The 22,925-nt window shown below is 38.9% G+C and overlaps 1 protein-coding gene across 1 annotated transcript in view; it reads left to right on the top strand.

Annotated features, from left to right (window-relative positions):
- LOC133515551 (dynein axonemal heavy chain 2-like) overlaps positions 1-22,925 on the top strand; it is a 104,131-nt gene that overhangs the window by 60,878 nt on the left and 20,328 nt on the right. Inside the window, 33 exon segments of the mRNA XM_061848107.1 lie at positions 247-465; positions 699-824; positions 1,060-1,177; positions 3,536-3,672; positions 3,911-4,066; positions 4,397-4,599; positions 6,275-6,460; positions 9,787-9,951; positions 10,451-10,563; positions 10,645-10,790; positions 10,988-11,171; positions 11,305-11,423; positions 11,493-11,599; positions 11,788-11,949; positions 12,799-12,947; positions 13,203-13,318; positions 13,545-13,574; positions 13,576-13,698; positions 13,867-14,006; positions 14,392-14,533; positions 14,725-14,906; positions 15,598-15,721; positions 15,810-16,013; positions 16,745-16,849; positions 16,948-17,174; positions 17,340-17,569; positions 17,746-17,900; positions 18,070-18,169; positions 18,249-18,358; positions 18,360-18,374; positions 18,474-18,696; positions 21,638-21,813; positions 22,120-22,290. Of these exon segments, the coding sequence (XP_061704091.1) occupies positions 247-465; positions 699-824; positions 1,060-1,177; positions 3,536-3,672; positions 3,911-4,066; positions 4,397-4,599; positions 6,275-6,460; positions 9,787-9,951; positions 10,451-10,563; positions 10,645-10,790; positions 10,988-11,171; positions 11,305-11,423; positions 11,493-11,599; positions 11,788-11,949; positions 12,799-12,947; positions 13,203-13,318; positions 13,545-13,574; positions 13,576-13,698; positions 13,867-14,006; positions 14,392-14,533; positions 14,725-14,906; positions 15,598-15,721; positions 15,810-16,013; positions 16,745-16,849; positions 16,948-17,174; positions 17,340-17,569; positions 17,746-17,900; positions 18,070-18,169; positions 18,249-18,358; positions 18,360-18,374; positions 18,474-18,696; positions 21,638-21,813; positions 22,120-22,290 (4,863 nt within the window).

The following is a 22,925-nucleotide window of genomic DNA, read 5'->3' as shown; positions in this document are numbered from 1 at the left end:
CACTTTAACAACTCATTTTAAGATATATCTATTAAAATGAGTTTTGGGCACAGTGAAACCTTCGCCTTAATGCAGAACAACGTGGTAAGCCTTTCCTTGTAGATAATTTACACTTCAATATTAAGTACCTAAATCATGAAGACCCGTATTTATCGCCCTTGAGTCAGAAACATGCAATCCGCCTGCAGTCTCATGTAACACAGCACTTGGTATGATGATGCTTGATGACTGATAGTTATTGTGCAGATGGTAATCCTGGCAATGCGCGACATGAACGTGGCCCGGCTGACCGCCAAGGATGTCCCACTTTTCGACGGCATCATGCAGGACATCTTCCCGGACGTGGTGGTGCCCACGTTGGACTACGAGATGCTGGAGGCAGCCATCTCCGCGGAGATGCGGCTTGTGAATCTCCAGCCGACCAAGGCTGCCTTGCATAAAGTCATACAGACATTCGAAACTAAGGTGAGAGACAGATAAATGTGTACACGTGTAAGTATCTACAGAAATGGTAAAGCGGCGCGACTGGCAGACAGCCAAGGACGTACCACACTTTTGTAGAACACTACAATTAAATGAGCTTTGTATCGTAACGTGACATTTATACTTTACATATCTGTATTGCTATGGGTTTTGGAGTAAGTAATTGTTATTTTTTCGCGGCAGAATATTTCGATTATAACTCAATATTTTTGCAGAATTCCCGACACTCTAGCATTCTCCTTGGCGACACGAACACCGCCAAGTCAGTGTCATGGAAGATCCTTGCATCTACTATCTCGCGGTGTAAACGCGATCGAGTGCCGGGCTTTGAGAATGTCCAAGTAAGCTTTAAATGAAATCTAGTCTTCATTCATGCGCATGCAACGTACTAGGATAACGTAAGTTTTAAAAATATTAAATACCGAATGAATTAGACAATAGATCATGATGAGATCTTTATTGCTTTTCAAAATAGTTCCTGACTCTGACTACACATACCTAGATATTGAGTTTTCTATTCAAAGGACTCAAACAACGGAAGTAAGCAAGGAGTATTGAGTTATAGGTCTGTTGTAGGTGCAACCCATGAACCCAAAGGCTCTGACGCTCGGCGAGCTGTATGGCGAGTACAACCTGGCTACGGGCGAGTGGAAGGACGGCGTGCTGAGTAGCATTATGCGCACCGTTTGCCAAGGTACCCATAGAGTGACCAGAAAAAACAAAAGCATTATTTTAGCCTGTCCATTATAATTTTGCCCATCGATTAGGTAGATGTCTTCTAATGGCAATTTTACATCGTACCTATCTCATGAGATGGTATTGACCTTTTTTTGGATTTTTTTTTTAGGATCACCAACAGACAATACGTCATGAAAAAATAGTCTGTAGCTTACATAACATTAAAGGTAGATGTTTGTTCAATTATAGGTAACCACAGCTTATTCCAGTATCTCAGGACAAACAATATAGGTACAGTAGGACATTTAGACTTAAGCTATTAACCCTTTACCAGGCTAAGGGATATATATTTCCCACATGCGGCTCTTCAAACATGTGTTCTATTTTCGATGAGTAAGACTGACATTCGATTGTCATTTTTGAACTGTCAGCCTGGTAAAGGGTTAATAAATAAAATTTAACAAATATTAAAAGAATACATAGCAGGAAATTATGTTAATTGAATTAATTAATTTGCACTTTGCGACAGAAAAGTGACGAAATAACATACATATTATAAGAAAAACGAAGATACGAATGAGATGAAAATACACTATCATATAAATATAAACGTTGCAGTCTTTTAAAATCTATAAGGCTGTTACCAAGTATATCTGCCTCCTAGGATTTAGGGAGATGGTTGTAAGTTTTATAAAACCTAGATAGCGGCGAGTGGCGCCCCGAGTTAGATTTTTCTTAGCCTATCTTTGAACACAAAGATTATTAGATAGAGTATTAGATAGCGGCGAGTGGCGCCCCAAGTTAGATTTTTCCGCCACTCGCCGCTATCTAGGTTTTATAAAACTTACAACCATCTCCCGAAATCCTAGGAGGCAGATATACTTGGTAACAGCCTTATAGATTTTAAAAGACTGCAACGTTTATATTTATATGGTAGTGTATTTTCATCTCATTCGTATCTTCGTTTTTCTTATAATATGTATGTTATTTCGTCACTTTTCTGTCGCAAAGTGCAAATTAATTAATTCAATTAACATAATTTCTTGCTATGTATTCTTTTAATATTTGTTAAATTTTATTTATTAATAGCTTAAGTCTAAATGTCCTACTGTACCTATATTGTTTGTCCTAAGATAAACACCAGGTAAACACCAGGGCGCAACAATCTCGGAGGAACGGCAAAGTTAACCTTAGCAAGCAGTTCAGGGCAATCCACTCCTAAAGGGTTTATTAATTTGTAAAAAAACGTAAGATCAAGCATTTTTTTCCTACTACATAGCGTTGAAACATGAAAGAACTTAAGACGCTGTTGATACGACCGTAGTTTGTGTCCATGACGCGATACAAAAAGCGTCTTTGTATTTTTTCTATACGACTCTTATGGACTTCGTAGATGGATGACCATATCTGTGAGCAGTGCTCTAGAATGCTTCTCACCAGGGCAAAATAAAGTATTTTCCTAGTACGAACTTGGTTAAAATGTTACGAGTTTCTTATCAAAAATCCTAACATTCGAGATGATTTTATTTGGATGCTATCATGTTGAGCGTTGAATGTTAGTTTACTATCCATAATAAATAACACACAAATCACGTATGGTATTTACTTTTTGCAGCTGCTCTCCATTTATACTTTGAATCTATAGTGTTTTTGTTACGTCTATAGCTAATGTGGTAACATTTTTTAGGGTTCAGTTCCATTTTATTTTCTAGGCACCAGTTGTATATTCTGCTGATATCAGCTTATAGAAGCAACCTGTCTTCATCAGTTTTTATTGGCCGCATTATTTTTATGTATGGTTCCGAGAATGAACAACAATTCACGATACTGTTGATAAAGATATAAAACAGCAAGGGGCCTAGGTGCGAACCCTTCGGTACTCCAGATGTGGCAAAAAACGGTTTGGATAACTCTCCATTGATAGAAACCTGGAGTTTTCGATTTGTTAGGTATGAATTTCACCACGCCAGTAAGGGTTCACCCATTCCACATTCAGAAAGTCTGCTCAACAAAATAGCATGATTCACTCTGTCGAAAGCCTTGCTGAGATCAGTATATACTGCGTCTACCTGTGCACGATTATCTATGTGTTCAGCGAGCTTCTCAACAAAAGCTACCATGTTCGAGTTGGTCGATCTCGAATTTGGAACCAAAACATAAATAATTATCCACATAGGTATATTCGACTGCATCCTTTACAAAACCGTGGTTGCAATAGTACCTATAATAATTCACCTACATAATTGCAAGATTTTTGAGAGATCTTAAAATTCGTAAACTTGCATGGCATTGCGACGCAGTGATGTTTCGGCTGTTCTCTGGATTTTAAACGTATTAAGTAGGTACTAATTGCTTCAAAAACTTGTGTCAACAGACGAATCCCCCGACCTGAAGTGGATCATATTCGATGGGCCCGTGGATGCCATCTGGATCGAGAACCTCAACTCTGTGATGGACGACAATAAGCTACTCACGCTTGTTAACAGCGAACGAATCTCTATGCCTGCTCAAGTAAGAAAAGTATAACGGTTATATCCAGGTCATTCTGTAAAATTGTGGTTATCTTGCTTGTATAGGAAAAATTATTATCCGTCGTACCTACAAGGTGTGCAAGTCGAGTGAGTATTCAGGAACGTCTTAGAAGTCGCCGTATTTTGAATTCATTCATAAAGTGGCAATGTACTTTTGCGGCTGCGTATTGTATGTCGATTAAATATACCCAGTAAACCAAAACTGAGGTTTGTTCCAGGTGTCTATTTTAATCGAGACACTGGACCTTGCGGTGGCGTCGCCAGCCACGGTTTCGCGCAACGGAATGGTCTACAATGATTACAAAGATTGGGGCTGGTGGCCCTTCGTCAACTCCTGGCTTGACACCATCAGCGATCCCGAGTACAAGGAGTTTGTAAGTGAAACTATGTTTTCAACAAGGATTTCAAGAAAATTCTTAGTTATAGTTTTGGATGTCTACACTCCAGATCACTGACTCCTTGACTGTTGTTGACTGCAGTACCTGCAGTAAAACACCTGACCTCAGTTCTGTTAAATGTAATAGTTCCGGAGGATAAAAAATAACCTACTTTAAAATACCTGAGTCATGCTACAACTGACAGTCTAACACTTTTTTAAGTTCTTTTTATTAGAAGATTAAATAAGGCAAACGTAAGTGTCTTTCTGCTGCGAGAGAATGTTCCTACAGTTTATGCCTAATTTGATGTCAATTCGCCTGTATTAGCTGCGGCAACATTTCCTGAACATCCTGACACCAGTGCTGGAGCTGAAGCGGGTGCACCTGGTGGAGGGGCAGAGCGTACGCGGGCAGGAGCTGACGGGGGTGCGCTCCATGTGCCGCCTGCTGGGGTTGCTACCGCCGCCCGCCCAGCCGCAGGGCGACGAGGAGGGCAACGAGGGCTTCTCCAAGATGCGGTTCCTTTTTGCGTAAGAGGTCGTTCAGAATCTTCTCCCAGTGAATTTTAGAATGTTCTCCTGAACGCGTTCCCTGAACAGCCCGAGATGGCATTATGAGCGACTCTCTATCATAGAGGATATTCTAATGTTGCCTTCCCTCCATATATTCCTGCGATTTGTTAGCGGAGTAGAATGTGTGCTAAGGCTGAGTTTCCACCAGAGATTTACGAGGTAGCTGAGCGGTGCTAAGATGCGTAGCGTGGTTGTGAAACGTTGTGAATGTTTTTACCAGAGATGTGCGAGGTAGCTGAGCGGTGCGAGGATGCCTTAGCGAGGGTGTGTAGCGGGATCTTTTCAAATAAGCGAGCGGGGTGCGATGAACCGGGAGCGGAGTGCGCGCGCCACTGGCCGCTTCCCTCGCACCCATGCTTCACTTGTTTTGTTTGTACAAAAACCTCGCTCTGCGGGGTTGTTTCCACGAGAGCTGCGCTGAGCGAGGATAGGTGAATGAGGTGTTGCTATTGGGAGCGTGCACGACTGTCACGCAACCTAGTGTCCGCAAGTCTAGGGGAAAATGTCAATTAACTACATCTTATAAAACTACTCCAAAACTAAAAACTACTGAACGGATTTTCATACGACTTTCATCTATCAATAGAGTGATTCTTGAGGAAGGCTTAAGTATATAACTTGTTAAGGTTTTGTGTAAATTGTTTGAAATATAACGATTTTGTCGGAAAAAATCACGCTGGCTAGGAGCTGTAATCGAAAACGCTGCCTAATCCGTTTGAGCTATAACAACACAATGTATGGTGGGGTTGTTTCTCATTCATAGGTCTACAAAAAAGTCCGCGATGTTAAATGTCTATCTTTTAAGGATAACTTACTATATCCATTCTTAACTTCTAGAAAAAGATCACGTAATATGTGGCATTTGCAAAGCTATTTACATGGATACATTATTAACAATTATCAAAATAAATACGTTAGTTATATTAAGCATTTCATACAGATTACAATGGTCCCTTACACCATTCAATTTAAATGAATATTTCAGGAGTAATCGTAAATCAAAGTTTCATTTCGAGCCATATAATTGTACGAAATGTTAAAGACGCTATACGCAGTTAGTTCAAATTTTAACCACCTTATGCGCTGGGATCGCTTTACTTACCCCCACCATGTACTTCGCACGGTCCCAATAGGTTCATAACAAACATCCCTCGCTATGTATACTCGCACATCTCTGGTGTAAACGCAGCCTTATGCTGCCATCCCTAGGATATAATTAAAAAGAGTTGAATGTGAGAGGAGAAGGAGCACAACTACACTTCATATTAGCTATTTAGTAAATAGGCAAGTAGACAATTAATCGAATAAGAGGATGTAGAGCAGTGTTATTCAATCTGTGGGTCGCGACCCCTGGAGAGTCGCGAAGCCTCTACCTGCCATAAGGCATTACATAAGCAAAACATTTTGTACATACTAAGGGGGTCGCGTCATGAGAAAGTTTGAAAAACAGTGATGTAGAGGGATCTTGTTTATCACTATACACGAGATCCGTCTACATCTATGTTATGCCTATTAAGCTTGCCTTATACTTCTCGAAAACCTTTTCACAAGAATCAAAGTCATGAATGAATGAGAAGAATACAGTTTTTTATCTATCTATCATTCATCTGCGGTCATTGCTCTAATTTGACAGAATGATCTGGTCCATCTGCGCCACTTTAGAAGACGAGCCTCGCCGCAAGCTGGACAACTGGGTGCGCGAGCACGAGGGCGTGTTTCCGCTGAAAGATACCGTCTACGATTATTACGTGGACGAACGATTGCGTCAGTTTAAGCCGTGGGAAGACCGGCTGCCGGACAACTGGAGATTTAATCCTGCGTAAGCAGAGCCTCTATTATGTATCGTATGAATTTACCCGTAGCGTTCTATCGAAATCCCTTCTATTACTAGTGGCTCTGTGATAAACCTCGCGATAAGATCGATAAGCTAGAAACGTGTGAAAACAAAAAAAAATCTTTTTTGAGTCATTTCCACGGCGTACTTACGTACGCCGTAATCATAGATCGTAATGGCCCTTAAAGTCCTTTATGCAAATTTCCACCATTTTGAACATTTTCCAAAAAACTAAACGATAAAAATCTATGTAGCTACTGAACCTGCTTACAAAATTTAACGAGATTCAGATGAGAATTCCCACCTGTAGAGGAGAACATCCGGACATACGAAAGCAAACTGCCCGATTCAAAACGTAAACCTTCGCTAACGCGTCGATCAATTATAAATGTGAAAGTAACAGACATACACACGTCTACTTAGTATGGTGACAGTTTATGCCCCGGGAGGACGTAGGATATTTATTCTCACGGAAATCATCATCCTACGCAGAAGACGTCGCGGGCAGAAGATAGTCGTTAACAGGGCCGTAAATTTCATGCTGTTGACAGAAATATTACGTTACGCTACATAAAGTATGATTCCAATTAGTATTTTCGTAATATTTAATCATTTGTCAACCTCTTTAGTTAACTGATAGGTACATATACTTGACAAAGTTAATAATCAGTACACGAACGTCTACCTGACTTTCATGTTATTGTCACTCAACTAATAATAGATTATTGATTTATTAAGTAATACATTTTTTTTGGTTTTTAACAGCGTATTTCACGTAACAAGTATTTATGTATTTTTCTACGCGTCAATAAGCAAGTGATCTAAATTTGAGCTGTTGTAAAAAAACTTCCAGTATGTTCAATTACATCATTTTTGCGCCAACGGCATGAAAAGTTCGGGCCCTGGTCGTTAATAAACTTTAAACACACAGAAAAAGTATTACAGTAATTTTAAACTAACTTTTCATCACACTTGCTCGAAAAAGTTCTTATTTTATGCAGGTGTACTGAAGGACAAAGGCCTATTTTGTTCCCGCAGGAGTAATAGATTGTGAAAAAAAATATAACTCCCTAGGGAGTTATAGCTTTTTTTTTTAAATTATGTCACTTATTCATACAAACCAAGTAGCATAAATGAGTTTTACTTTTAAAATACTGACATTTATAATTAAATATTTTTGTTTATGTTTAAAATCAAATAATTTGATTCATTTAACAGCCGTTTAATAGTACATTACGATACAAGTGCGAAAAATAGGAAATTCGAAACGAGTGGCGATAAATTAAAACACAACCGAAGGGAGTGTTTTAAATCGACACGAGTTGCGAATTATCTATTCGCACATGTATCTAATTTATTGCCACTCGCTACGAATTTCTTACTTTTCGCACTTGTATCGTAATAGTTGTTCCTGAACGATTCATGCTGGAACGTTGTTTTTTAGGGTTCCGTAGCCAAATGGCAAAAACGGAACCCTTATAGATTCGTTATGTCCGTATGTCTGTCCGTTTGTCACAGCCACTTTTTTCCGAAACTATATTAAGAGCTATATTGTTCAAACTTGGTAAGTAGATGTATTCTAGTCTCGCTTTGGGACACTTCTTGAAGGCTCAGGACCGCTTCGGCCTCAGTTTCATTTCGTCAACTTCTTAAGTAGTTCTCATTCGCATTTGGTCTACTGTTCCGATTCGCCAGCATTCCTATATCGTCACTTTCTTATCTCGCCCGCTTTCTTACGTGGGCCACTGTAGTAACTTGGTTATATTCCTAATTAGACTACAGTGCCGATTCGTCAACACTCCTAATTCGTCCATAGTGCTTACTCGTCAACATTCCTATTTAGACCACAGTGCCAACTCGTCAACTACATAGCATACAAGTCCAAAGCACAATTCGCGAAATTCTACAAGTCCAAATAAACGGAACGGTCTTACTCAATTATAGTCCTTAGTGCAATCCGATAGAGTCCACTTTGCACTGCACTATCACTCGCGTCACAGCCTGATCCGACTCGAATAGGACCAAATGTTCGCATCTGGCTTTTGTAAATCCGCACTTAAACACTGCACTTTAAGGTTCACTTTACTACTATTTCACTGTATCACTGTCACTTCATTTTTAGGGTTCCGTAGTCAACTAGGAACCCTTATAGTTTCGCCATGTCCGTCTGTCTGTCTGTCTGTCCGAGGCTTTGCTCCGTGGTCGTTAGTGCTAGAAAGCTGAAATTCGGCATGAATATATAAATCAATAATGCCGACAAGGTCGTACTATAAAATCTAAAAATTTAATTTTTTTGAGCGTACCTTCCCTACACGTAAAGTGGGAGTGAATTTTTTTTTTGCTTCAACCCTACAGTGTGGGGTATCGTTGGAAAGGTCTTTCAACACTAATAGGGGTCTTCAACAAACATTTGTCTTTTTACTATGAAGGGAAAACTTTTTGCGATAACTCAAAAACAGCTAAACTGATCATGTCCGCTATAGTTTTCATTGAATGTCTTTCTTAAGATCTACATCCACGATTTTTTTCATATTTTTTGGACCTATGGTTCAAAAGTTAGAGGGGGGGGGGACACTTTTTTTTTCTTTCGGAGCGATTATCTCCGAATATATACACTTTATCAAAAAATGTTTCTTGGAAACCCGTATCAGTTTTGAAAGACCTTTCCAACGATACCCCACACTCTAGGGTTGAAGCGAAAAAAAATTTTCACCCCCACTTTACGTGTAGGGGAGGTACCCTAAAAAAAATTAAATTTATACATTTTATTGTACGACTTTGTCGGCTTTATCGATTTATATATCCGTGCCAAATTTCAGCTTTCTAGCACTAACGACCACGGAGCAAAGCCTCGGACAGACAGACAGACAGACAGACAGACGGACATGGCGAAACTATAAGGGTTCCTAGTTGACTACGGAACCCTAAAAAGCGACATCTAGCGATCAATTCAGTAACTAATTTACAGTATGTACTCTTATGCGGCAATTTTAAATCTCAACAGCGGTCTTAGCTTCTGATGTCCATTTTAAAATATTTAATGGTTTCAAATTTATTTTAAAACTCAGTCAGTCAGTCAGTCAAAAAACTCAAAAAACTCGGTCAGTCAGTTTTAAATTTATTTTAAAACTACCAGGTAGATTCATGTGTACATAGGTACTGCAAGTTAGGTATAGTGAGCTGCGAAATTGCATGGAGAAATTGTGAATAAATTCATTGATAAAGTCGCCATGCACTTTTACGGCTATACCTATTTTATTTGTCACACATCTTGACTGTAAAGTAAATAAAGAGTAAATATTTTCGTACAGTGCTGGTTTTCACAACATCCTGGTGCCGACGGTGGAGTTTATCCGCGTGCAGTTGGTGGCCCTGGACATGCTGAAGGCCGGGTACGGGGTGCTCGTTGGCGGACCCACCGGCACCGGCAAGACTTTCCTCATACAGGGAACCTTGGCCAGCTTGGATCCTGCTATGTAAGTGATTAGATTCAGAGTATTATTAAATATAGTAAAACACTTATACCACCACCACCAAACCACCTACCAAATTTTAATTAATCAGATATGCTTATTTCTTTCATACCTATGTACCTTATTCAAAGTTAGTTATATAATATACACATAATCTACTTACCCCCTTATTCATAAACGTGTACTAAAGTTACGATGCAGCTGATCATCTTTTGTCCCTTTCCATCATACCAATACGTCGGAAAGGGACAAACGATGATCAGCGGCATCGTAACTTTAGTACACGTTTATGAATAAGGGGGTTAATGTATAATCTTTGAAGCATGACAGCAAAGCACTCATAAACCATATATTTAGTCAATCGCTTAAAAAGTATTTTAAATAAGTACCTTGCTCTCATTCTATATTACTTCCGAACAATTGTGACAACTTGTTTTGATATGTCAAAGAAAAGTGCGTGTAACTCGGGCCATGTTTACTTAATGTTATTGTTCACATTTAGATATAGCCAGCAAGTCATAAACATGTCTGCTCAGACCACAGCTGCTAATGTGCAGGACATCATCGAGGCGAGGCTTGAGAAGCGAACCAAAGGGAACTATGTGCCGGCAGGAGGTGGGTAACGTTTAAATTTATGTCTAAAGTTGCTTGCAAAACGTAGGGTCCAAACGACTAACTAGAGCATGTTCTACTTAGGCAAGAAGATGATCGCATTCATGGACGACATCAACATGCCGGTGCGCGACGCGTACGGCTCGCAGCCGCCTCTCGAGCTGGTCCGGCTATGGCACGACTATGGTTATTGGTTTGATCGGGAAAAACAGTGGAGGAAGAATGTCAGAGTAAGACAACTTGTACAGACAACCACAAGTTTTTGTTTCTTGTAAAATGCGTTCATCTCTGCTAGCACCTCATTAGCGAACCACTCGTATATTGTACGCGCGCTGTATATTGTATTACCAAATGCAAACGAGCAGTTAGTTAGCTTTTGCAAATGGTTTGTGAATGGCGTCTATTGTAAGTTCACGTATGATTTTAGGGAATGGTGCTGTGCGGCGCTGCGGGTCCCCCGGGTGGAGCGCGGTCGCCCCTCCCCCCGCGGCTGTTGTCCTGTTTCCACGCGTTCTACCTCACCGCTCCCACGCAGCAGCAGCTTATTAAGATATTCGGCACCATGTTGTCGCAGCATATGCAGGAGTTTGACGAGGAGACGAAATCTGTCGGTAATTGTAGTTTCATCTAATCTTGGTATTTATTGGGACATGTTGTTGAGCGTACCTTGCTCGCCGTTATTTTGATCTTTATGATTTTTATTAATGCTTTTTTTTACTTCTTCCTTCTTAATTTTTATTTTAGGTAAAGTAGTACTAGCTGCGACAATAGACGTGTTTAACAATGTTGTGGCGAAGTTACTGCCGACTCCGAGTAAGATGCATTATCTCTTCAATTTGCGAGACATCTCCAAAATATTTCAGGTAACTGCTTAACACGAGAACCGCTGACGCGATAATTTAACAAATAATTAAAATATAACGTGTTTTCAGGGTCTGTTGAGAAGTAATAAAGATTATCAGAACACGAAAAGGAGTTTCCTGCGACTGTGGATATGCGAATGCTTTAGAGTTTTTGGAGACCGTCTGACGGAAGAAAGGTGTATAGATATAGATTATACTGTATTATTTTGCAAGTTTTATTAATATCTTCTACGTACTCCTTGACAATATACCAAGTGGTTGGCATTAGTTATAGAAATGTCCGCTGTTAGAAACTGACATAATTGTCACTCGAGCCGATCTTTCAAGCCGCGAGCTTCATTATAATATTAGCGTACGGTTCTAGGGATCGCGACTGGTTCATGACGCATATGGGTGACCAGCTGGGCAAACATTTTGAGCTGACCTTCCACGCCGTGTGTCCCACCAAGACCGCACCCATCTTCGGCCACTTCCTCAATCCATTCGAGGTGTATGACGATCTGGCTGATCCTGAGGCTTTGAGAAAGTAAGATATAACTTAAAACCTACGTAACATAAAAACTTCAAAAAGGATATAATAAAATATTATAATTTTATAAGTATATGCGGTACCAACTGATTTGAAGTCGGTGCCAAGCCAAATTAAGAAGCATACCATGATTTTGGTGCGATTTGATAAGCATGCGGCTATATAAGTATGCACATTGGATTGTCTTACAACACGGCAATGAACATACTTTCTGTAGGTACCTAAGACAGTTGCACTATATCAAATTGGTGGGTTTCGGGAGGAAGGCTTAAGTTACTTTAGAAAATACCAAAATTACCATACACGTGCCTTTAAAAATTGAGGGGTTCCCTCAATTCCTCGTGGATTTCTACATTGGAAGTAAAATCTCTCGAACAAAAAAAGAATAACTCAATTTAAAACATTTATCATCATTATCATCAAAACAGTCATCATCATCAGGTACACTTCATCAAAGCAGTGGTTTTCGAGAGAAAATACTCGAGTTGCTTAAGAAAAAACCCAAATCACCATACAAGTGCCGTTAAAAATGGAGGAGTTCTCTAAATTCCTAATGGATCACATCACCAGATCAAAACCAGATTAATATGGGACCACCTTGGAGATAGCTCCTTTTGAATATAAAATAATTACTTAAATCGAACCACGGGTCTTGGAGTAATCGGCGAACATATATAAATAAATAAAAACAAATCCACAATCGAATACAGAAGCTCCTCCTTCTGGGAAAAAGAAGGCGGTTAAAAAACCTATAAGAAATACGCTAACCCTAAGCCGAAGCCCTGTATAAGAAAAAATGTCGTTAACTACGTATCATTTTACTGAGGTTATATTATTACGCCCAAGGTACATAGCAAACCAGATGGAGGAATACAACAGCTGTCCAGGTGTGGTGAAGATGGATCTGGTGCTGTTCAAAGACGCCATAGAGCATATTGTGAGGATTGTCCGGGTCATCTCGCAGCCCAGGGGGAATATGTTGTGTGTCGGGATTGGTGCGTTAATTAGAATTGCTTACTTTTTCCTTAGCTGATAAATTATTAACATATTGAGATCTGGAAGGAGATGGCTAAATTCATGAGCACAGCACATTCGTATGAAGATCGCCAGTCAAACTATGTTGCCAATCATGGCATTTGTTAACTATAGAAGATTGTTGTTTGGTCGTCATCATCATCATTATTCGCTCCGTATGATCTGCCTGTTGGCGAAGTGTAATCAATGTTAATCGTTGTAATATTGTTGTTCAGGTGGATCGGGGCGTCAGAGCTTGACACGCGTAGCGTCTTACATCTGCGAGTGCAACTCCTTCCAGGTGGTGGTCACCAAGACTTACGGTGTCAAGGACTTTAAGGAAGACTTAAAGGTACTCAAATAAGAGCCATAGGAGATTAATGTAAGTTTGTTTTTTTATGTACAAATATGTATACAAATACTACTACTAACACTACTAACTGTTATGTATGCAGGGGTGTTAAGGTAACAGTTTTGCTGACCGTACATACAGACGTTTTACCAGTTTTTTATTCCTTGCTTGTTGGTATAAGTTTTTTTCTGACATGAGAACAGAAAACTTATTTTTTCTTGCACAGACCCTCTACACTGCAACGGGAGTGGACGCAAAAAAAAACCACCTTCATATTTTCGGACACGCAGATTGCGGATGAAACTTTCACTGAAATAGTCAACAACCTGCTAAGCAGTGGGGAAGTCACTAACTTATTCAAACCGGATGAGTTCGAAGACGTAAGTGTTCAGTGGGGCTACAAATCTCCAAAGAGGGACCTTAAATTAATAAAATAAATTCGTAGACCTACGTATTTTTGAGCTCTCTTGATTCTTTCTCGCTTTCTGTCTCTAGTAGTAGGGGTCCGACCTTTTATAAATTATCATTTTTAATTTTTTTTAATATAGATAAAACAAGCATTAGAGAAGCCAATGAAGAACGCCAATATAATGCAGACGAATGAGGCGGTTTATTTGTTCCTGGTGGACCGAGTGCGCGCGAATATGCGAATTGTTCTGTGCTTCAGTCCAATAGGAGAAGAATTTAGGTATAATTGTTTATATTCGATAGCTGATAGATGTCACCAGGACGTGGAAGTTAGTGATGAACACCATAAGGTAACTTAGTCGCATCTTTGTCTAAGTTTGGCGAACACCTTGAATATTCCATCAATTCTCTTGCCAGACGTCCTTTTCTTATCTCAGCGTCTACGAGAAGCAACTAGAGAAGGATTAGACTTGTTAACACATTCAGTGCCAGCTACCCACCAGGCGGGTTCTCTGTTCGTAGGCTGTTTTTGCTACAAACGGGAAAAATAGTGTTATGAGACTTATATATCTATAGTCGTAGCGCGTAGCTGGCGCTGGCAGTGAATGTGTTAAAAGCGCTATAATACACGAATATAGCTAAAGTTTTGCACTTATTTTGTACAGAAATCGCATCCGCCAGTATCCGGCGCTCATTAATGCTACCACTACCAACTGGTTCCTGGAGTGGCCCCGCGAGGCGCTTCTCGAGGTCGCTTACAAATTCTTGGAAGGAGTGGAGTTGCTCGCTTCCATCACTGGACCAAGGGTTAGATGTGTTTTTTTCTTATAACATCATGTTCATGTTCTTCGTGTTCATGTTGCTTATGCTTTAACTAAGCTCAAGCTAGTAAGGAAGTTGAGAAGAATTGGCTAAGTATCACTGTATTTTCATTCTTGCAGGCTTTTTGCAATCTATCGTAAATGGAATTAACACTGTTTCCGTCATTTGATATACAGATCCGCCGGAAGGAATCATTAGTGGAGAGCCGCGAGGATGGTCTTCGAGCTAGTGTAGCGTCTATCATGTCACTGATCCACTCATCCGTGGGCCGCTACTCGATCAAGATGTATAATGAGACACGACGCACCAACTACGTGACTCCAACTAATTATTTGGAGCTCGTGGCGGGATACAAAGAGTGAGTTATATCAGTTTCGGAGTTGTGAGAGTGATTTACAAAAGAGCATGTTGTTAATTCATTTTTTCCGTGGGCTCGGTAAAGAAGAACCACGAGATGAGGCATCGCAGCTTGTGCTATGTTTTTCCAAACGATTGACATTTGGACAATTTTTTTTTAGAATTATTAAAGAATAGAATAGAAATCTTTATTGCGAAACCATGGTACATAATACTTGTTATAATCTTACATCTAGGTATTCTAGTTTCTGAACGGTAGCACTAGTCTATATCATGTAATGTTCTTAATTAAATATAAACAACATTGTCTAAACTTATTTCAACTAAGAATTAAATAGTCGTACCTAAATTAACATTTCAGTACACAAGGTGTTAATTAATGATATATAATATGCAATAAGGGAATATCATTAGTAGTTACAAAATAAAGTTATCTTCCATGAACTCTTGGACGGAATAGTATGCCTTCTCCATTAAAAATAATTTTAAATTTGATATGAATGACTTTAAATTTTCTATGTTTCTAATTTTGTTGGGCAGTTTGTTGTAAACCTGGATGGCCCTGAAATAAGGGCCTTTATTGTAGATGTCTAAAATTCTTTGTCACATATAATTCATGTGGTTCAATTTAAGTAGTACCTGGTAATATATGTAAGTATATTATGAGTATGTTATACTTAATTTATTGACAGAATGCTGAAGATGAAACGCCATGAGATTGCCTTACAAGCGAACAAGCTAAGAAACGGTTTAGGAAAAGTCGAGGAAACCACGAAACTTGTTGGACTGATGTCAGAAGAACTTGCTGTGGCTAAGGTTTGTTGTCAATGTTGACGACCAGTTACAGTCAATCTGTCAAGAGAGACTGTGAAATGATCGAGACGCTTTCTGTTTCTCTATATAGGTGCAAGTCGCGGAATATACAGAGCAATGTATAGAATACATGGGGGTGATCAACGTGCAGCAACGCAACGCAGACGAGCAACAGCGTAGCGTGGCTGCTCGCAGTAAGAAAACGCAAGAAGAAGAGGTCCAATGCAAGAAGCTCGCCGAGGCGGCCATGAGAGATCTGGCTAGCGCTATGCCCGCTCTGGAGGAAGCCGTCAAGGTTACTGTTCTACTTATACTTAAGGCCCTGTAGCTTCGTGTTCTTCTCACTCTCACTGAGCATAAGCGTGAGCTAGATGGATGTGCGTGCTGTGTTGTAGACTGCGGATAACATATTTTTGAATTTGTTTTTTTGTGTTTTATAATAATAATAAAGTAATCGCTGAATTCCCTCAAACATAGTACTTATTGCTCATTTTTAGAAATACTTTTCATATTTTTAGTTTCTGTGCAAAAAATATTATAACTTTTTAAAGTGCATTTGAGACCTTATGTTCGTGATTTTTTTTTTCCTATCGTGCGAAATTCAAAAACTCAGGATTCGACTCGCTGAAGTGACATGGCATGACCTCAAGATTGCTAATACATTTTTTGGCAACTGTATTGTGATCTAAAAAAAGCGGACGCGGACGGCTCCAGACGGACCCCATCGCGTCTGCCATACATATGTATAAACATTGTGAAATGCCGCTCCTGCGCGGCCCGATTCCAGCCGGTCGGCGGGAATATTACTTAAGAATACATAGAGAAGACTGCAAATTATCGCCTAAGCTGCCGTGTGCGGCTGATGAGTGCCATGAACGCGAGGTCATAATCATGATTATTAAAGATGGTACTTTCATTTCAAAACATATCTTCAAAATGAAGTCAATAATGTATTTGTTTTTCTTTTCGAATCATACATATATGTATTTCGTTTTATACGCCTTTGATTTGCATGATATTTTGTAGGCCTTGGATGCTCTAAATAAGAAAGACATCACAGAAGTAAAGTCTTACGCAAAACCGCCACAGAAAGTCGAAATGGTGATGGAGGCTGTGCTCATACTTCTGCAGGTAATCGTGGGAGACGTATTCCATTATATTATTCCCTATAACAAACATTTCTCACTAAGTAGATCATAACCTTTATAACGAAAATATTCAATACTTAGAAAGAGCCTACCTGGGCCGAAGCAAAACGGCAACTGGGAGATCAATATTTCCTGGACCGTCTCCGAGAGTTTGACAAAGACAACATCTCAGATAAGACCCTAAAGAAGATAGGCACCTACACAATCAAGCCTGACTTCGATCCAGAGATCGTGGGCACAGTTTCAGCTGCTGCCAAGTCGCTGTGTTTGTGGGTGAGAGCGATTGAGAAGTATGGAAAAGTATACAAGTAAGTGCTAATGTTTTTCAAATATCTTCTAATAATACTACTTCTAACGAAGTCATGCCTACTGCTCTACATTAGGTAGTATATTTTTCAAACTAACCCTCCTAAAGAGTGGCGTGGAATAAGCGGTAATCTTTCATATCCTTCTACTTCTCCTGCTGTTAACAGAATTGTAAAACCAAAGAAGGAACGTCTAGAGGAGGCTCTGGAGTCCTTGCGCATGAAACAGCAGATTCTCGCTGAGGCTCGCGCTAAGCTGCGGGAACTGAGCGAAATGCTGGCGCGACTCCAGGCGGAGTACGACGAGAAGTTGAAACAGAAAGAAGAACTTGAGGAGAAGTCAAGGCAGCTGCTCCTCAAGCTGGAGAGAGCTGAGGCACTCATTACTGGCTTATCAGGTAAGTGTATTGTGAGAAGTGTGTGTCTTCTCTTCTTAGCCTCCATAAGCCTTGATAAAATTGCCGGTAAATGAGAGCAAATGCTTTTTTCTGTACCAGTTTGACAAAAAAATTCTTAATTACAATGATTTCTTAAAGACAGAACAGCTTGTTATAGTATTATCTTTTTGATACAGGCGAGAAAGAGCGCTGGGAGCTGACCGTAGAACGTTTAGATAAGGAGTTTGATAATCTGCCCGGGGACTGTCTCATAGCTACTGGCTTCGTGGCTTACCTGGGACCCTTCGTGTCTGAATACCGCGAGGCTCTTATGAACGACTGGTTCATGGAGGTACTTATATTCTTTTCTACATTATGTTTTATGTGAAGGCGAGCTGTTTTGTGGAGGGGGTTCCTCAGTTAAAAATGCTCAAGCTCCCTTGTCCAGAGAAAAATACTTGTACCTAAATGGTTTTTGTTGGTGCGGTGTATTTACATATAGGTACACAACTTTTTTGTAGGTATACAACGAACAGTTACCGGTGACAATGGATATGACCATGAAATACTTCTTGTTGGACGATGCCACACTACGGGAATGGAACACCATGGGACTGCCAGGTACCTGAACGTGTGCATGTTATTTGTACATTTACGAATTAGTAATACTTACTTATGTCACTTTTATTTTGTCGAATAGAGGACAACTTCAGTGCAGAAAACGGCATCATAGTAGTGCGTGCTACAAGATGGCCACTGGCAGTTGACCCACAGGGGCAAGCACTCATATGGATCTCTAGGCTTGAAGAAAAAAAATGATATACAGGTAATCGTAGACATTACAAGTTCGAGGATTCTTTAAGTATTTTCTATCTTCGCTCACGACATACTTAAAAAATCTAACATAAATCGACTTTTGTTTTAGATCGTGGATTTTGGCCAACCAAATTACTTGAAAGTAATGGAGACTTGCCTAACCGAAGGCAAACCGGTCATAGTACAAGGCGTAGGCGAAATATTAGATCCGTCTATAGCACCCATTTTAGATAAGGCCATCATCAAGATCGGCAACTCTTTGGTAATCAAGTTCAACGAGAAAATGGTGTCCTACCATGACAAGTTCAAATTGTACTTGACTACTAAATTGGGTAAGTTTTTTAGGTTTACATCGATTCGTGAAGTCAAATGTAGTAAAGCGTAATAGGTAGCTTAGATTATTAGATATCAGTTTTCGGGCAGCCGAGCGAGATGGATAAGAATCGCTGGGGTAAGGTACTTAGGTCGGTACCTACCTTACTCCAGCGTTCTTTAGGTAGATAGGCAGGTGGGCCATTTTATTTAAAGTTGTTTCATTAATTTTGAGAAAGAAAGAAAGATTATCGTAAAATAGTGCAAGTATTAAGATATTTCATTCCACTTGCCCATCATCAACTTCATATACCATTTCCATTTTCATTTTTTAGATAGAATCGCATTCTGCTGATTTTTTACTAGCGTGAAATTACTCAGCATGTGGAATAGTATATTTCAATGCAAGTGTGCAAAGTGTGAAGTGATTATAAGGCCAATAAAAGACACTGGACAAGTAAATAATGACACTTGCGCACGTTCATTGAATGATGTTTTTTAATGCATTTGCGAAAATAATCGCAAAATAAACCTATTCTAAGATTAGCTAGAAAATGTTTTTGAATTATTATTATCTTATTCGTTATCAGTTTTATAGACTTTGTATGACGGTTATGAAATGAATGCTCGTGATTCTTTGTAGGAATAATATAAAATACATAAATAAATAATAAAGATTGTAGGACATTACTTTATTACACAAATTGACGCCTACATGCGGTAAGCTCAATTAGTCTTGTGTTGTGGGTACTTAGACATCGATATATAAATAATGTATAAATATTTATAACAACGTAAATACATAGAAAACACCCATGACTCAGGAACAAACATCCGTGCTCATCACACGAATATTCATTCGCCCTTACCAGGATTTGAACCCTCGTCTTCATAGGCAGGGTCACTACCTACCCACGACGCCAGACAGGTCGTCAAATAAACATCCCCAAATATGAAAACAAAACTTAGTGTACAGCTTTAAATAGCCTAGGTACCCAAGTTCAAATTAAATCGGACAAGTGCGAATAGGTCTCACAAAGCACCAGGGATTCGTATCTACCACCATCACACACTATTTAGATTTGAGATTATCATTATCAAGCGCTATTTTATGAGAATAATATTTAGCACTTTATCACGCAAGTTTGAGTTTAATTATTGCAATAATGATTTACCATCATATTTTCACGGGAACGTTCGTATATGGAGCAAGTATTCAGAGACCCCGCTATCAGAGGTGAAAAATGGTAGCTGTCAAGTCCTTAGGGATAGGTAAAAACATTTATGATGTCGATATCGATACTTGATTTTTCTGAACAATTAGTTTTTTTTATGTATAAGTACCATTTATTTGACTACAATTTAACATGTTTTTTTGGGATCCATGATAATCATTGACGTTAGAAATACGAGTATAAACCATTATTAGTACAGTCGAGTTCATAAATATGTATACATTTCTTCACCTTAATCCATTGCAATAAGGTGAAAGAATGTACACATATTTATGAACTCGACTGTACAACAAAAACGCTATTGTTGCTATTTTACTTTTCTTATGTTTCGAGTTGCAGGGCAGTGCATGAACGCTCTTGGGATAAACTATTTCAATGGAGGTTAATACTGGCCACTTATTTACGTTAATAGATAGTCAATGTCATCTTACAACAATATCTTCGATTATTTAGCTGTGTTTACGAGCATATTTCATTCGTTTAAAATATTTTATATAATAGAAAATGGAGTCACTTCTTGCAGAACACCTTGAACTCCAAAAAACCAAAGAAAAAATTTACTGTGCAATTTGCAGTGTACACATTATATGTTGGAATATTATCCCATCAGGAGAAAATCCAGGACGTATGTCCTACTTATATTGATTATTTAATAACACGTTTAATTAAAGTCTTAGACTATCATTATGGCAAAGAAAAATTATCGACATATAGCTATACTCGTAATTATCGACATGTAGCAAGTATTTCAAAATAATTTTCACCCATCCCTAAGAATGGCTCGAAATTGACAGCTACCATTTTGCACCTCCGATAGCGGGGTCTAATTTAGATGTTTCATTCTACTTGTCCGTCATCAACTTCACATAATTAACTATTTTCATTTTTTTTAGCTAGAATCGCATTCTGCTGATTGTAAACTAGCAATGCAAATGAAACTCAGCATGTGGAATAGTACATTTCAATGCAAGTGTGCAAAGTGTGTTATTATTAGGCGAATAAAAGACACGGGATAAGTAAATAATGAGTAATGACACTTGCACACGTACATTGTATGACGTTTTTTAATATATTTGCGAAAAAATCGCAATATACAAATATGGGTTACACTTACAGATCTTACAGTTACGAATTTTCCATTGAACTTGAATGATATTGTTAATTCAGCACCATACGTTCAATGATGATTTACATTTCAAAAAATAAACACAACTCATTTCACACAAAAACACTCTCACAGTTGCAATTTAAGTCGAATTATTTTGATACAACTAAATTTTAAGACAAAAAATCCTGAAGATAGCGGGCGCCGGTTTTACTTTTTAATATTTTTTCTGTTAACGACAGCCAGTGGCAATGATAATTTCATTCAGACAATAATTTAAAAAAATGTTTTAGTGAAATATCGTAATGTTATGTCAATATTTAATTTATATCATGTAATAATATTTTTTGGACGTAATAAATGTGTAATGGAGATATAAAAAAAATATATAAACTTTTTGGGTATCCAAACTCTGTGCTGTGGACGTATGGATTACGGTCAGAAATAAATTTAAAAAAGGAGGAAAAGTAAAAAGTACTACTTCGCAAAAACAAACTTTGCGATCGCTAAACAGCTTCGTACAGTAGCACTTTTAGAGCAACTGTATTAAGTTTATTCTTAATTGGTCGAGATAAATGACGTTTCTAAATCCTAACTTAGAAAAATTATTCTTCCTTTGAGGTAACCCGACTTATACCCCTGAAACCCTCACGAAGACGACGATGGTGAACTTTGCCGTAAAAGAGCAAGGGTTGACGTCACAGCTGTTAAGTATTGTGGTGCGGAAGGAGCGCCCGCAGCTCGAGATTATGAAGGACAATCTCGTCACCACCATTGCCAATAATAAGAAGATCCTTGTGAGTTTACATGTATTACTGATAAATTATAAAAGTCGTTGAAAAATAGCATTGAAATATTACCGTGGCTGCATGGTATGGCATAATGCCTAGTTAGATTGCACAGTACAGTCGCCATCAGATATATCGGACCGGCCAAGGTGCTCTAAAACATCTGAACATGCACTCTAACGTCTTGACAATAGAGGCTTTGTTCAGATATTTGTGAACACCTTGGCCGCTCCGATATATTTGATGGTAACTTAATCCACAGTTTCAGCACACATTACGCTGTCAATGACCGACTCTCCCAATCATGTAACTTAGGTGGACCTGGAGAACGACCTTCTTCGCATCATGTACGAGTCCCAAGTGCCTCTCTTGGAGAACGAAGAACTGTTTGTGACGCTGCAAACATCGCAGCGGACCTCATTGGAGGTGAAGGAGGCGCTTATTACTTCGCAGGTCACTGAGAAGGAAATCGATACGGCCAGACAGGTTCGTGTATAAAAATTTTCTTTTATACGAAGTGCTCAAACTTATGAGTAGATATCTCCACGAGCTCTACCTCTTGTTTAACTATTCACAGCATAGAAGTTTGTATGCACTGGTGCTAAGCGAATAGTATTGCTGACTGTACCTTTTCACGAATAATGAAAATGGATCACTAAAATATCAGGCTTTTTCTGGAAATATCCAGCGCTCTAGTAAACGTAATAAAAATATAGCGCCTTATTCCAGAAGATAGTGCACTTTTTATTTGCTACTGCTAATTTACTTTGCAATTTTATTCGTATCGTGTCTAATACGTTTTCGCGCTCGTTCTCATTTATATTACTTAGTTTGTTTGAATAAGTGACATAATTTAAAAAAAAGCTATAGCTCCCTAGGGAGTTCAAACTTTTTTTTTCACAATCCATAACTCCCGCGGGAACAAAATAGGCCTTTGTCCTTCAGTACACCTGCATGAAATATGATCTTTTTCGAGCAAGTGTGATGAAAAGTACTTTTAGCAGCTCTTAAAGGCTCTCTTTCTTCTTCAAAAACTCATGAGATAATTGCATTTTATCCAAAGGTGTGGCAAACTAATTTGAAGCAAATTTTGAGTTGTTTTCTCATTCATTCTGGTGAAA

The sequence above is a fragment of the Cydia pomonella genome, chromosome 2, assembly GCF_033807575.1.
Source record: "Cydia pomonella isolate Wapato2018A chromosome 2, ilCydPomo1, whole genome shotgun sequence".
Lineage (NCBI taxonomy): Eukaryota > Metazoa > Arthropoda > Insecta > Lepidoptera > Tortricidae > Cydia > Cydia pomonella.
This window is presented reverse-complemented; position numbering and strand designations above follow the sequence as displayed.